Source organism: Rhagoletis pomonella, unplaced genomic scaffold (assembly GCF_013731165.1).
Source record: "Rhagoletis pomonella isolate Grant_MI unplaced genomic scaffold, Rhpom_1.0 Rhpom_scaffold_00004, whole genome shotgun sequence".
NCBI classification, from domain to species: Eukaryota; Metazoa; Arthropoda; class Insecta; order Diptera; family Tephritidae; genus Rhagoletis; species Rhagoletis pomonella.
The window spans coordinates 24,546,110-24,559,518 of NW_023458558.1; the positions used below are offsets into that span (position 1 = coordinate 24,546,110).

A 13,409-nucleotide genomic window follows, 5' to 3' on the forward strand; every position below is an offset into this window, starting at 1 on the left:
GTAAAATGATGCAACAAAATGCTTTAAAATGTGTTGTCATGTTGAATTAACTCTTCTTTACTTGAATAAAAGTGTAAAATAATGGTGCTTGTGATATAAACAAACGCTCAGCTGACGAACCCGCTTTCGCAAACTTTTTTCTCAAAACCAGTTACAAATACAACGTCGCGTTCTTACGTGATCTTATATTTTTGGTTCATGGGTAAAAACTGGAATGACGGAAGTGGAAAAATTTCGATGCATCGAGCAAAAAATCGATATTTTCGATGCTTCGATGTATTTCCGAACTCCCTACTTTGCCTTCAAAAATCAGCTGTTGAGAATTGTCAACGCTCACCTGCGTGTGCCAAATTCTTTTGCCCCGGTGGTTTTTACGAGGATGCTTTCTTGCCCCCGGAGATGTTTGAAACTTATCAATTTGCAACTACAATATGGTGCACCGACGTGTAGGCGCCACATTCAAAATAGGCACAGTGATTACCCATCTGTGGAAGTTAAATTCACTAACGGGTAAGCCAACTTTAAATAATTGCCGCATCACTTTTCAAACCTTGATTTAAAAAAACTTCCACATACAGTCGCCCCATGACTATAAGCTCTGGCAAATTGGCACGCTTTGCCAATGGCACTGGTGTTTGCCAAATGGGGGACACAGCAGTATTGGTGACTGCGGTGTCTAAACCAAAACAGGCACCCGGCGCAAGTTTCATGCCGCTCGTAGTAGACTATCGCTTGAAAAGCGCGGCTTCGGGACGAATACCAATGAATTTCTTGCGTCGTGAACTGGGTCCATCAGAGAAGGAAATTCTTTCGGCACGTCTTATCGATCGCACTGTCCGGCCCCTTTTTCCATCAGATTTTCGCACGGAGACCCAGCTAGTGTGCAATATACTATCTATGGATGCTATATACTCTCCGGATGTATTAGCTATAAATTCAGCGTCAGTAGCAATAAGTTTAAGCGACATACCCTGGAATGGACCTATTGGTGCAGTGCGGTAAGTAATTCAAATTCAAAGTAGTTTGAAGTAGTACTTATATAATCACTTAGCGTGGGTCTCTGCGACGGTGAAATAGTAATCAACCCCACAAGGCGAGAGTTGCAGACTTCACAGCTGGATTTGGTAGTGTCAGCGACGAAACAAAATCTAGTGGTCATGCTCGAAGGCAAGGGTAATGTGGTGCTAATGCAAGACTTGCTCAAGGCAATCAAACAGGGCACACGTGAAGCGCAGTTCATTATCAGTGAAATTGAACGTCTTCAAAAAGCATATGGGCGAAGTAAACGAGCCGTTGAAGTACCGCTAGCGGTCGATACAGACATTTCTGAGGCTGTAAAGAGCATGAGTGAAATGCGGCTTCGTGAAATTTTTCAAGATGCTACTCATGACAAAATATCTCGTGACAATGCAGTAAATGATGTGCGATCAAATGTCATCGACAAAGTATGGTCATCGTATCCAGATACAGAGCCATCCTTAATAGGCGATGAATTCAATAAAGTGTGCAAGAGCATATTCAGAAGTTTGATATTTGAGGAAAATAAGCGGTGTGATGGACGCGACTACGATAGCCTTAGAAATATTAATTGTCAGGTTGGTATAACATGATTAGCTGTAAGAAGCAATAAATTTCTATTGTTAATATTACACAGGTGGACCTTTACAAGCCCTTACATGGTTCGGCGCTTTTCCAACGTGGGCAGACGCAGGTATTTTGTACAGTTTCCTTGGATTCGCACGAAAGCGCTATGAAATTAGACGCTATCACAGCGTTAGAAAGGTATAAGAGCAAGAATTTAAAATTGAACTGTACTAAAATTTAATACATACTTTCTTAAAGTGGCCTCAAAGCAAAGAATTTTATGCTGCACTACGAGTTCCCGCCATACGCCACAGGTGAAATTGGTCGCATTGGTCCGATCGGACGTCGCGAGCTCGGTCACGGCTCGTTAGCAGAGCGCGCGCTAGTACCTACGCTGCCACATGATTATCCCTTCACAGTGCGGCTCACATCTGAGGTGCTCGAGTCGAATGGGTCAAGTTCGATGGCATCAGTGTGCGGTGGTTCTATGGCGCTGATGGATGCTGGCGTTCCTGTAACTGCGCCAGCTGCTGGGGTCGCTATTGGGCTAGTTACAAAATATGAAAATAACGACACGAAGCACCTATCCGAATACCGCATCTTGACTGACATTTTGGGTATAGAAGACTACATGGGGGACATGGATATGAAAGTTGCAGGCACACGCAAGGGGTTCACAGCTATACAAGCAGACTTAAAAGTGCCCGGCATACCGCTGAAAGTAGTTATGGAATCACTTCAAAAGGCAGCCGATGCAAAGGGCCGTATATTGGATATTATGGGTGAAGTAATCAGGGAGCATCGGTAAGTTTGACGCGCCCGTAGTTGCTTTCTACTTAAAATCCAACAAAAACCAATTATAGCAAGTATCCAAAGGAATGTTGGCCTGTGACTGAACGCATAACCATCGAACCACATCAGCGGGGCAAGCTAATTGGTCCTGGTGGCATGCACCTCAAACGTATCTACCTCGAAACAGGCGCATCACTTTCGCCAGACGATGAATCGACATATACAATATTCGCACCCTCACAAGCGGCCATGGACGAGGCAAAGGAGCACATAGATGCTTTGCTTACGGAAGAACGCATACCTGATTTGGAATTCGGGGGGATATATACAGCAAAAATTACAGAAATACGCGATACTGGCGTAATGGTGATACTGTATCCAAGCATGCCACCAGCACTGCTACACAACTCACAATTGGATCAAAGAAAGGTAAATGTGTAACTTACGAAAATAGCAAGTATCTACACATTAGTTGAATATTATTTGCCTTCGCAGATTGCGCATCCATCAGCATTGGGTTTGGAGATTGGCCAAGAAATACAAGTTAAGTACTTCGGACGTGATCCTGTGTCCGGCTTTATGCGCTTGTCGCGCAAAGTGTTACAAGGTCCCACAACAAATATACCACGCAGTCACACTAAGACGGCGGAGGAAACGTAGTGAAACACCAAATGTTATCCTATTTACTAATGCTTTTAGATTTTGTAATATTGGAACTATTTGTCCAAAAAGGCTGCAAATTGAACAAGTCATGCATCAGTTGTAAATCTCTAGAAATTGAAGGCTTTATTAAAATCTTTAATGGAAATATACATATATGACACAGCTGAGAGAAATAAGGGTGTGAAGCTTAAAAATAATTAAATAAGAATAGAATAGATAAATACAAAAAAATTAAGTCGTATGTTTGTAAAAATACATTTTGTTGGGTAATTGACTAAGTTCACTTAATTCGATAAAAATTATGTGAAATAAATGCTTTATCAAAAATTTTTAGAGATTTTGTACAAAATTTTATCAGAGATTGAAACAAGTTAGGTTGGTTCTGTATGCTACTTAATATTCAAGATTTTTTCTAATAAAATAAATAAGTGGCCAATTTTTCTTTAATGAAGATGTAAAAGACGGCATGCCGGGGCTGTTGTGAGTGATGATCATATGATTACACGATAGTATGAGTCCGAAATGGTATACAAGGCAACTATGGATGCTTTGTCCCCGGTTAGGTAATCGATAATCTCATCGGTTATTTCGGTTATATACCGTTTGAACTTAGGAAACCTAAGAACGCGAAATAATTTGAAATGAAATTAAATCGTGTAAATGCAAATTGAGAGTTACCTTTCTATCACATTGTTGATTTCAACTTCAGTCTCCTTTTTGTCTGCTTCGCGCGGATTGATTGCACCCACGATAGCATTGACCGTCACTGGTGGCAACTCCACCACCAGCACAAGCACACTTTCCTTTTTCACGAACTGTGACAGCGTCATAGACATCTGCTGCGTAACCTGTGAATGAAATCTTGATAATAATAAATGTATTGTATGTACGTGGTGCTCGTACCTGATTTTCATAGCGCCTCTTCAAGTTGGCCGTTAACTTGTCATGCACCACAAACACCACCTGCACGTTAGGCCATTGGCTGGGGTTATAACTGCTTTTTATGCCTGCGCTTGAAGCAGATGTCATCAGGCCATCGCCGCGTCCAAAATTACAACCGCCACTATAGGACGTATTGCCTCCGGCGCTATTATTCGATATCTGACTCACATAGTCAATGGCATGGGTATAGTGCACTTCGGGTCGCAATTTACGTATGAAGTCGATAAGTTCGGCTCGCGTCACATGCCGTTCCTGAAAGCGATCCCGTTCCCACGAACATATGCGCAGCGCGCCATTTTCCGCCACAAGAATTACATGCAATGCGCCCAACTTGGCCAAATCTTGGGCTTCATCGCCTGCACCGGTAGCCGACTCTACTATGCAGCAGCGGATGTTTGCTGACCACAGTAAACGCATTATATCGGTGACATATTTTAACGGCGGGCGGGTGCCGTTCACGCACACACCTACATCTATGGCACGACAATCTTTGACGTAGTCGACTTCCATGGCAGCGACCAATTTGTCGAGAGAAAAGGATAGTCCAGCGCCGCTAATGACACGACCTGGTATGTTTTGATTGAATCCTTGCGCCTGCTTCTGGAACTCATTCAACATTGTGTCGTAACGCTCACCCATTGCCAGCACCGAGGAGTTAGTGCTGCGATTGGGCTTAAGATCAGCGATCAATTGCCACACAGCTCCCCCACCGCTGGCGCGATCGAAGCTGATGGGCAAACCAGCGAAAATGTGTATCGGACACTGGAAAAAGCAAATAATATTACTTGAAAAGCACAAATAATTGCTTTGAGGCACTCACTGTAACGCCCAGACTCTGTGCCAAGCTTACAATTGCTTCCAACTCCCGCAGCGCGCTCTTAGCCAGTGAAGCCGCTTCACCTTTACCACGTACGAGCGATTTCAACGACGAATCGTCGACATTGCTTCTGGTGCCACTCATCAAAAAATTTGCCAGCAATAAGTCAATTAGCGCCGAAGCGGAGGAACGTGACTTCTCCATGATCACAGTCACGCTTGAGTGGAATTGAAATTTAGATATACGGCCTTCTATGAAATCAGCTATGTTCGCAAACAAATCGGTGTACGAAGACTTAGGTACATTACAGTAGATCAGTATGGCGCGAAGCAGATGTGTATGATTCATGCGTATGCGCATGTTTTTTTCGCGCAATCGCGGTATTTCATTGGTGATTTCATAGGCAAGCGATAGCAATTCGGCATCAACCAGCGGACTACTGGCATACGGTGTTATTATGTCGAAGGCACATTCGTAGCTCTGTCTGGGATGGAAATTGAAGACCTTCTCCTCGCGGTAGACTCGATCTACACAGTAGCGGCGTATCATATTCACTCCATTCATGGTTATGTGACGTGCGAACTCAGTGCGCAAATCGCTGGGCAGCACCACTACACAGCCGGAGTGTGTCATGAGTCGCACAGGATTGTTCCAGGGATTCGTATGTTTAGAAAGCGGCGACAGCAGTGGTGTGTCCACTTCGATTGCACCATGTTTGCGAAACAGTGCCACAACTTTTGCTTTGACAAATTCAAAAATTGGATTCAATGAAACTAAACCATCTAATGAGATTGGCGAATTCCATGATTTCATATTGCGACTACTACCCAAGTGGTAGGTATATTCAAGAAGTTCATCACTTTGCTGCTGCAGACAACGGGCTACCAAATGTTTGTAAGCTTTGCTTTGGGGATTTGCAAGCGCATGTCTCAACATCTCTTGAAGTTCATTCGCTTCAAGCTGCGCGGGCGGCACCAGGTCTGAGGATAGCAATTCCTCGGCGGTGGGGCGTTGCGCCGGATCGTGATTTAGAAGACAGCGTAAAATCTGAAAATAAAAAAGTTAATACATACTTCAAAATCAACGTTTATATAAAATTAACTTGCCTTCACAGTTTTTTCATAACGATTATCGCTTAGCATGGCGTCGGGTATCACAATGGCGGTGGTGCGTAGCGCGACTATTGTTTGTACACGCTCCATGCCCGTTTGGAACGGTGGTTGTGACATTTCAAAAAGTATAATACCCAAGGTGTACATGTCAACTTTTTGACTGTACGTAGATTTAGAAGCATTACCAGTTAATTCAGGCGCTACATACAGCGTTGTGCCTACTTTTCCAGTGCCTGTACCATCTTCTATAGAAGCAACTTGAATGGAGTATTGATGAGACGCTTGTTCTTCTAAAATTAAATACTTCTTAAAATCCTTTTTAAAAATAACTATTTGAATATTATTAACGTACGTTGGCTTTGCAGCGCTAAGAAACTGGTTGTTGCAAGCCCAAAATCTCCAATTTTTATCTGATCATGTGAGTCCAAAAATATATTTACCGGCTTCAAGTCGCGATGTATAATACCTTGTTGATGGATGTGAGATAAACCCTCAGCGATTTCGCGAAATAAACGCCAAAGGCGCTCAGTATCCTCATATAAATTATCATCAATGGCAGTTCTGCAAAAAGGAAATGCGACAATGCATTTTTATATGCTTTCGTTTAATTTATTTTCTTACCTCAGTGTGCACTTCTCACAGAACTCCATTTGAATATACATAACTTGCATAGGTTTAGGCGAAAATGTTTTGGAGACTTGCCTAGATGGCTCATCTTCTTCGTCGTCATCATCATCGTAATTGACAATTTCGCCATTGGAGTCAACAAACTCAATGCCATCGGAGTCAGAATCATCTGCAGTTGGTCTAAAGAACGAAAGTGTGGATAAACACGTTTGCATATATGATATGGAAGTGCATAATGACTTACACACAGCCACTCCATATGCTGGACGAGCTGTCTTCATCATCTTTTATGGGTAAACCAAGTTGGGGTGATGGTGGTGGCTTAAAGCTGATTTCGTTACTGGCTGACACTTCATCCCCCAACAATTTTTCCTGAAATTATATGGATTTTTGTAATGTATTATAATCACAGCTTTTTACAATTTTCCAACCATTTCTTCTTCATCCGCTTCGGTTACACTTTCTATCCAACTGTTGAAATATCGTACAACATTTTCGTGATTCAAACGAGATAGCAATTCGACTTCTCGGGTCATTTTCTTATAGAGTTGACGACTACGAGCTGGCAGTGGAATACGCTTTAAAGCATACTGACGGTTATCTAATATATTACGTACCTAAAACAATTATATTTATTTATTTGGAGAATCATTCCTAAAAAATCGTTGCAGTTTTATACCCACTTTCAACACATCTCCAAATGCACCTTTTCCTAAATAGGTTATCACCTCAAATTCATTCCGCAACCTAGACTGGCTCATAGGCATTAAAGGTATGACAGACAAGGCAACCGGCAGATGCTTCGGTTGGCGATCTAGTCGTTCTCGCGTCGGTTTTGTACTTTTTATTGGGACACCAGGTGTACCGCCGGAAGTTCGACGCTGGGTTTGTTGTGTTATAGCGAGTGCAAGAGCTTTATCGTCCTGTCCGAGCAAAGATGAATGCAAGAATGGATGATCGAGAAGTTCAGAAGCAGAGAGCGTGCGGTCAGAATTGCACCTAAATAAAAGTAAGTTAAATTATGAGCTGCATTTTGAGTGGCATTCAATTTACTTGTCGATAAAATCTCGCATCTCATATGTATGGGATGGCATGAGACTTTCGATGAGCGCTCCCAAAGCTGGTAAATCGCCATGCATTGAACGCTGTCCTGCACCGCCCACTAGTTCAAGCAAATTGGGTACAAGCGAAAAGTCTGTGCAGCGCAAAGTTCCTGTATTGTCCATAAATATTGTGCTATCCATAAGGTGGCTGTGTGATACGCCCTTATTGTGCAGAAAAACCAGCGCGTCAAGTACACCGCGTGCTACCATTCGTACTCCTTCTAAACACCAACCCAGACTGGAAGATATATTCAACACGCTGGTGCCTAGCAAAAAATCTTGCACGAGATAAACAATTAGTCCCTCTTTTCGTTTGATACATAACACACATTCGTATTGTATAAGATTTTTATGATGTAACTGCGAGAGCGTAGCTACTTGCTTTTCGATAGAGGATATAACGTCATCCACGCGATGGTTTCCATTACATTTTGGTTCTGTGGCCAGCCAGGAACAGTGTCCACCATTTCCACATTTTTGTTCTAATTGCGTATACTTTATGGTCCATTCGGTTAAATATAGTAGTTGCCCAGTGTCCAAATCAATGCCAGTATATGCGACACAGCCTTTTTGTGAGTGTCCTTCACGCGTACATATGAAATGATTTACAAAATGTTATTGTGCTTTTTTAATCGCTTTTTTATTTTTTCTTACCTAAACAACAACCTCTTTGTACTTGGCGTCCAACTCTATGGAAATATAGTTTTTCACTATTGCGATGCTTCAAGCATTTGTTGGGATAACAGTGTCCACGATAGTATGGCGACGAATTCTCGGAACTTTCCGATGAGCTGGCATGGTAATTTGATTCGCTCATACTACGACGTGCTTCACCTCGACGTTTGGCTTCGCTCTTAAACATTTCTTTGCGGCGCTCAACCTCTTCGAACAATGTTTGCCTCTCTATTTTTTCTTTGCGCTTCTGCAAGTCGATACGTTCTTTTTCACGTTTTTGATTTTCTTGTAACATTTCATCATAAAAGGAACCTCGTGGCGGCTTATTGTGTTTTGATAGAAATGATTGCACAGTTTGCGCCAGCTCATAAATCATAACTTCGCCCCGTAACTCCTCAGATTGCTGTTGTAGCTGCTGCAGCAACTCCACCACAAGCTGATCGGAGAGACCTTTTGAATCTTCCAACAATATTTTAGGTGCGCTGCAGAAAACTAATTTTGTTAGAAGCAGTTTAAAACCCTAAATAAGTATTTAGATAGGTTATAAAAAAGATAAGCACTGCGACTTAGTGGATCTATGTATGTAGAGAGCATAGCTCTACTCATCTGTCCACAGAAACTTTTTGGAGGTAGGGATCGTTTGTGATCATCCTTTGGCCATTTTGATGCTATACTATTCTCTCGTTGCCTTGATACAACGACAGAGAAAATCATGCAGTGTCCCGTAAGGATACCTGTAATAATCATCAGTTTACCTGAATTATTTACTTACACTTTTGGGTATTTTGACGGGCAGATAATGTGCAGCTTTGTGCGCGCATACGCCTCGGTATGTTCATTAGATGAGTCGCGCAATGGCGTCAACGATATGCGGATTTCAGTTGGTTTCCATTGCGCAGCTGGCGTATCTGTGTCACAGCTGGGACGTAATACCTCAACATCGTTGCCGAAAATCGCCTACAAAATTAGTGGTATCATTTAATGTGGGCAAATATTATAGATTTTTGCACTTTTTTCATACCTTTATCACTTCTAATTCATGAATTTGACGTTCACGAAATGATTCCTTCACTGCCGGCGTCGTCATAACTTGCCGGTTGTATTTGTATATTCAACAAGACTCTTGATAGGAAAATTGCAGCACTTCTGCTTCACTATCGGTTAATAAAGTTTTAAACGATTTTCTCCTTTTGTACATCACTTGTCTTAATTTATCTTTTATAATATAATGGACGTGTTTTATCCAATCTCTTTTTCATACATATGTTTCGCACAATTATGATTTTTTCAACTTTTTCACGTTTTTAACCCCTCGCAAAAACGAAGATGGAACAACAGTGGTTTTTGTTTGGATTGCGAAATAATATCGCTGCTAGCTCATCATGAGGTTTTGTGCTTTTGTTTTGCTTTCTGTCCGCACCAATCAGTTGCTGATTTTGGGCAGTGTGACCAGAATATTTGAAAAGCGAGTTTGTTTAAAAAAAAGCTAAAAGTCAGTATATTCATCCGACGTGTGCCCTATACTCGCTGAAACCGTATTCAAAAGTAAACAAAATTTGCTGTTTTCTTTCAATATTTCTTTAATAATTAATTTGCGCTATTGACCGAAATGGAATCGAAAGATAATTTAAACTTATTATAAATAAATAATTCAAATTTAAAACGGGATGTATAAAGAAAACCAGCCTTTTTTCACTTCGCGTCAAATGAGTGATGTGTTTATACCTGCTGTCTAACCGATGTGAGAAATAAAGCACGGATTTGAAAACAAAACCGAGTCAATACTTTTTTGAATTTCTAAGCGCATTGAAACTTGGTTTATGATTCCGTTTTGAATCACAGCGAACTGGATGAGAGCGCTTTATGTGTCGGTCTTCCAAAGCGTACCATGTTAAAAAATAAAAAAAATAAAATAAAAAATTGAAATTGGGAAAAAATAAAAATTGTTGCAGCTTTCCTTCTTAGTAAATTTGCTTGCTTCTTGAAGCATTCATCCATCCTTTGCAAGGCCCAATAATCAGCCATTGGCTGCTGAGTTGGGCGAACGTTCCAAAAAGAATAAATTTAAAATATTTGACATTTTCGAGAGCAAATAATTTGAAACGAAATCAAATCAGCTGCTCTATTGATACTCCCTATTCAATATGCCTTGGATTGAAATAAAAAGCTGTCAAATGTTTATTTTAAAGGTAGCTGTGTCTTTCGTTCATGGAAACTAGCAGCTCTCTCTCGTTCTTACGCTCCTATTTTTTGGCTCTCCTGCAAATTTCTGCTAGTAACTGCCGTCCCTAAATTGGAGCGCTAAGCGTTGCGTTATCCATTGTCGACGAGTGTCAGCGCGCGCTATCCCCAAATCAACGCGTCGTAATTTTTGACGTTTTCTCAGATCCTCTCGTTTTTATTCTCGTTTCCTCTTTCACTTTTTTGTCCTTTCTCTTTCTTTCCGTCTTCCGCATCCAACTTCAACACGTAACGCCCTGTCAAAAATGAAAATTCCATTTGCTCGGCGTTAGCGCCGCGTTATTGTGGGATGCTTCATACAAATTGTATGGGCATGAGGATTTTTGACAGTTGTTTGGCGCTTGACGCGCCAATTTAGGGATGGCAGTAAAAGGTTTACGACTAGCAGCTGTGAAAATGGATAAACGAAAATTCGCGCCAAATATTTTCAATATTCAAATACATCGATCAGCTGTTTAATATCTAGTTTCTGCTAGTTTTGCGTTTCTTTACTATTTCTTTATTTCGCTCTCTGTGAGCGTAATTCCCTCAATTTTCCTATTCTTCTTCTTCCTGATAATTATCTGCTAGAAAAGAAAACAAACAAAGCCATGGATATTGTCATTTCTTGGCACACTATCTACATTGTGAAAGGAAGGATCTATTTTTACCTGGCAGGCCCCAACCCCAGCGCACAACCTATTGTTGGGAGATTTAACCTTAAACCGAATAAACCACTAGTAAAAGCGTGTCTTTAAAATTTTCTTTTTAAATTACTTGTTTTTAAATTTTATTAAAAACAAGTAATTTTTAGCAAAAAAAAATGACTTAAAAAAAAATATATATATTTCATGATCGAATGATCGGATCAAAACCAGATCAGTATGGGACCACATCTGAGACACCACCTTAAACATCGTTATCGACGTTACCGACACCGTGTTATATGCATGGAGTCGAAACCGTCGATAACGATGTTAACCGATGATTAGTGTTAATCAGGCTTTGAGCATCCGGCCCTAAAGGAAATCCGTCTAAGGACCGGTTGCTCAAAGCCTGGTTGACACGTATCCCTGGTTAGACATCGTTATCGACGTTTTCGACTCCATTCAAATAACAGGGTGTTGGTAACGTCTATAACGATGTTTAACTGGGGATTAGTGTCAACCAGCCTTTGATCAACCGGCCCTAAGTCCACATAACATTGGCATGGTTTCAGAATTAGGATTATGATTATTTTCAAAAAGTCTGTTTTGCAGTTCGAATTTGTTTTTGCATTGTGGATGGATAATTAGATGTAATAAAAAACACATGAATTGGTTGTCTTCTTAAATATTTTCTTGTTTTTTCTTTATTTATTTTTCTCTCTCTCAATATAATTTCTATCGAATAAATTAATTCCATTACGCCTGGCTGTGAGCGAATAGAATTAATTTGTGTATTAAATAAGTATGTACTACATTTTACATGAAACAAAAAAAATATACATACATATAGTAATTAATTATAACTATTTATTTAAAATTTTCAAATATGTGTAGACATTTTTGAAATTAAAATTTTTCTCTTTACTATGTATTTACTATGCAAGTATGTATACAATTAGAATTCGTAAATCAGTTTAGCAAGTTAATTGTTTACATTCGTTTCTCACAGCGTACGTAGCATTACAATAAATTCCAAATACATAGCTATATGCAATACAATGTGCACATAATTACATTTATATGATAAGTATACATAAATATTTAATTGTAATATGAATATTATTGTCAACAACTTCCCCAATACAATTCAGAGTTTGGTAATATGTATATAACTTTGCTATATACTAGTTAAAGTGTGTATGTATGCACACACTTAATTACATAGTTAACTTAAAAAAAAAATGAATATACCTTTCACTGTATTTTTTTTTTTTTATTAACCAAACTATGTATGTTTTTTGCAACATTTTTAACTGCATACATAATTTTGTTTCAGTAGATGATAGCACTCGTTGTTACAAAGCCACATACAAATTTCAGTGGGGAAACTCAGCTATTTCGTTCTAATTTTTTATCAAAAAGAAAATAGGGCTTTAACAATTTAAAGGTTTAATTTTTATATTCAGGTCATCAGTAGCAGGGTTTCTTGCTATAGATTTTTCCTACAATTTTCTATGTAGAAGATATGTGTGATATATGTACATACATACATACCAAGGTATACTTTTATGTCAAAATTTTTTTCGTTAAACAAGCCTTCGTTGTGTTGCTGTTCTTCTTTAAAAATTGGCAGTCAATAATATGCTTCTCTTTTCGTTTAGTCTGTAGATTTAGACAAACACTGTTCGCACGAATGTCCGGCGATGCTGAATTTGTTTATATTTTTATAGCGAAGACAGTGTGATAAGTCAGTGAATTTTTGAATTTTTCCTATAGTATCGCTAAATGCATCATTGCTCCCTTAAACCACTTACTGTTAGCAGTTGTGCCTTATGTTTGACACTCATTGAAAGCCAAAAAAAAAAAACCTTTTAAGCAGGGACGAAAATAAAAACAAAACACTCAAATTCACAAAAAATAAAGAAGACCTTAACTGCTTTAAAAATCGAAAATTCTCTATGAAAACATCAAATTATGAATAAGGCCGAAATTGTCGCGCCAAAACTCTTTTTTTTTGGTGGTACCAACTGCTGCCATATCCATCAGAATTAGTTAACTCCGACTATTTCCGATTTCCTAACCTGAAATTTTGAGACATCATTGCAGCAAGCGCCTGTTTTCGGTACCTTAACCCCTTTAGTACTAGCGTCCATTATATTGGACTAACGTATAGCTCTGTTTTCGTAAATAAGAGCTTTTGTTATTAGGAGAACAGTTGTTTTGAGTA

At 39.7% G+C, this 13,409-nt stretch overlaps 2 protein-coding genes across 2 annotated transcripts; one reads left to right on the forward strand and one right to left on the reverse strand.

Moving 5' to 3' along the window:
- Window positions 1–301: 301 nt before the first annotated feature.
- On the forward strand, window positions 302–3,188 carry LOC118737314 (polyribonucleotide nucleotidyltransferase 1, mitochondrial). The gene is made up of 7 exons (XM_036467742.1): window positions 302–510; window positions 579–998; window positions 1,052–1,595; window positions 1,655–1,782; window positions 1,843–2,388; window positions 2,448–2,805; window positions 2,872–3,188. The coding sequence occupies exons 1-7, from the start codon at window positions 380–382 to the stop codon at window positions 3,034–3,036; spliced, it is 2,292 nt and encodes a 763-aa protein (XP_036323635.1). The 5' UTR covers window positions 302–379; the 3' UTR covers window positions 3,037–3,188.
- LOC118737313 (eIF-2-alpha kinase GCN2) lies at window positions 3,133–9,656 on the reverse strand. The gene is made up of 14 exons (XM_036467741.1): window positions 9,337–9,656; window positions 9,088–9,272; window positions 8,295–8,797; window positions 7,591–8,221; window positions 7,221–7,536; window positions 6,969–7,154; window positions 6,782–6,909; window positions 6,532–6,717; window positions 6,263–6,471; window positions 5,905–6,200; window positions 4,802–5,845; window positions 3,943–4,743; window positions 3,718–3,887; window positions 3,133–3,657 (listed from the first exon to the last, which is right to left on the reverse strand). Exons 1-14 carry the CDS (start codon window positions 9,400–9,402, stop codon window positions 3,531–3,533), a joined length of 4,848 nt encoding a protein of 1,615 aa, XP_036323634.1. The 5' UTR covers window positions 9,403–9,656; the 3' UTR covers window positions 3,133–3,530.
- Between the last annotated feature and the right edge of the window lie 3,753 nt (window positions 9,657–13,409).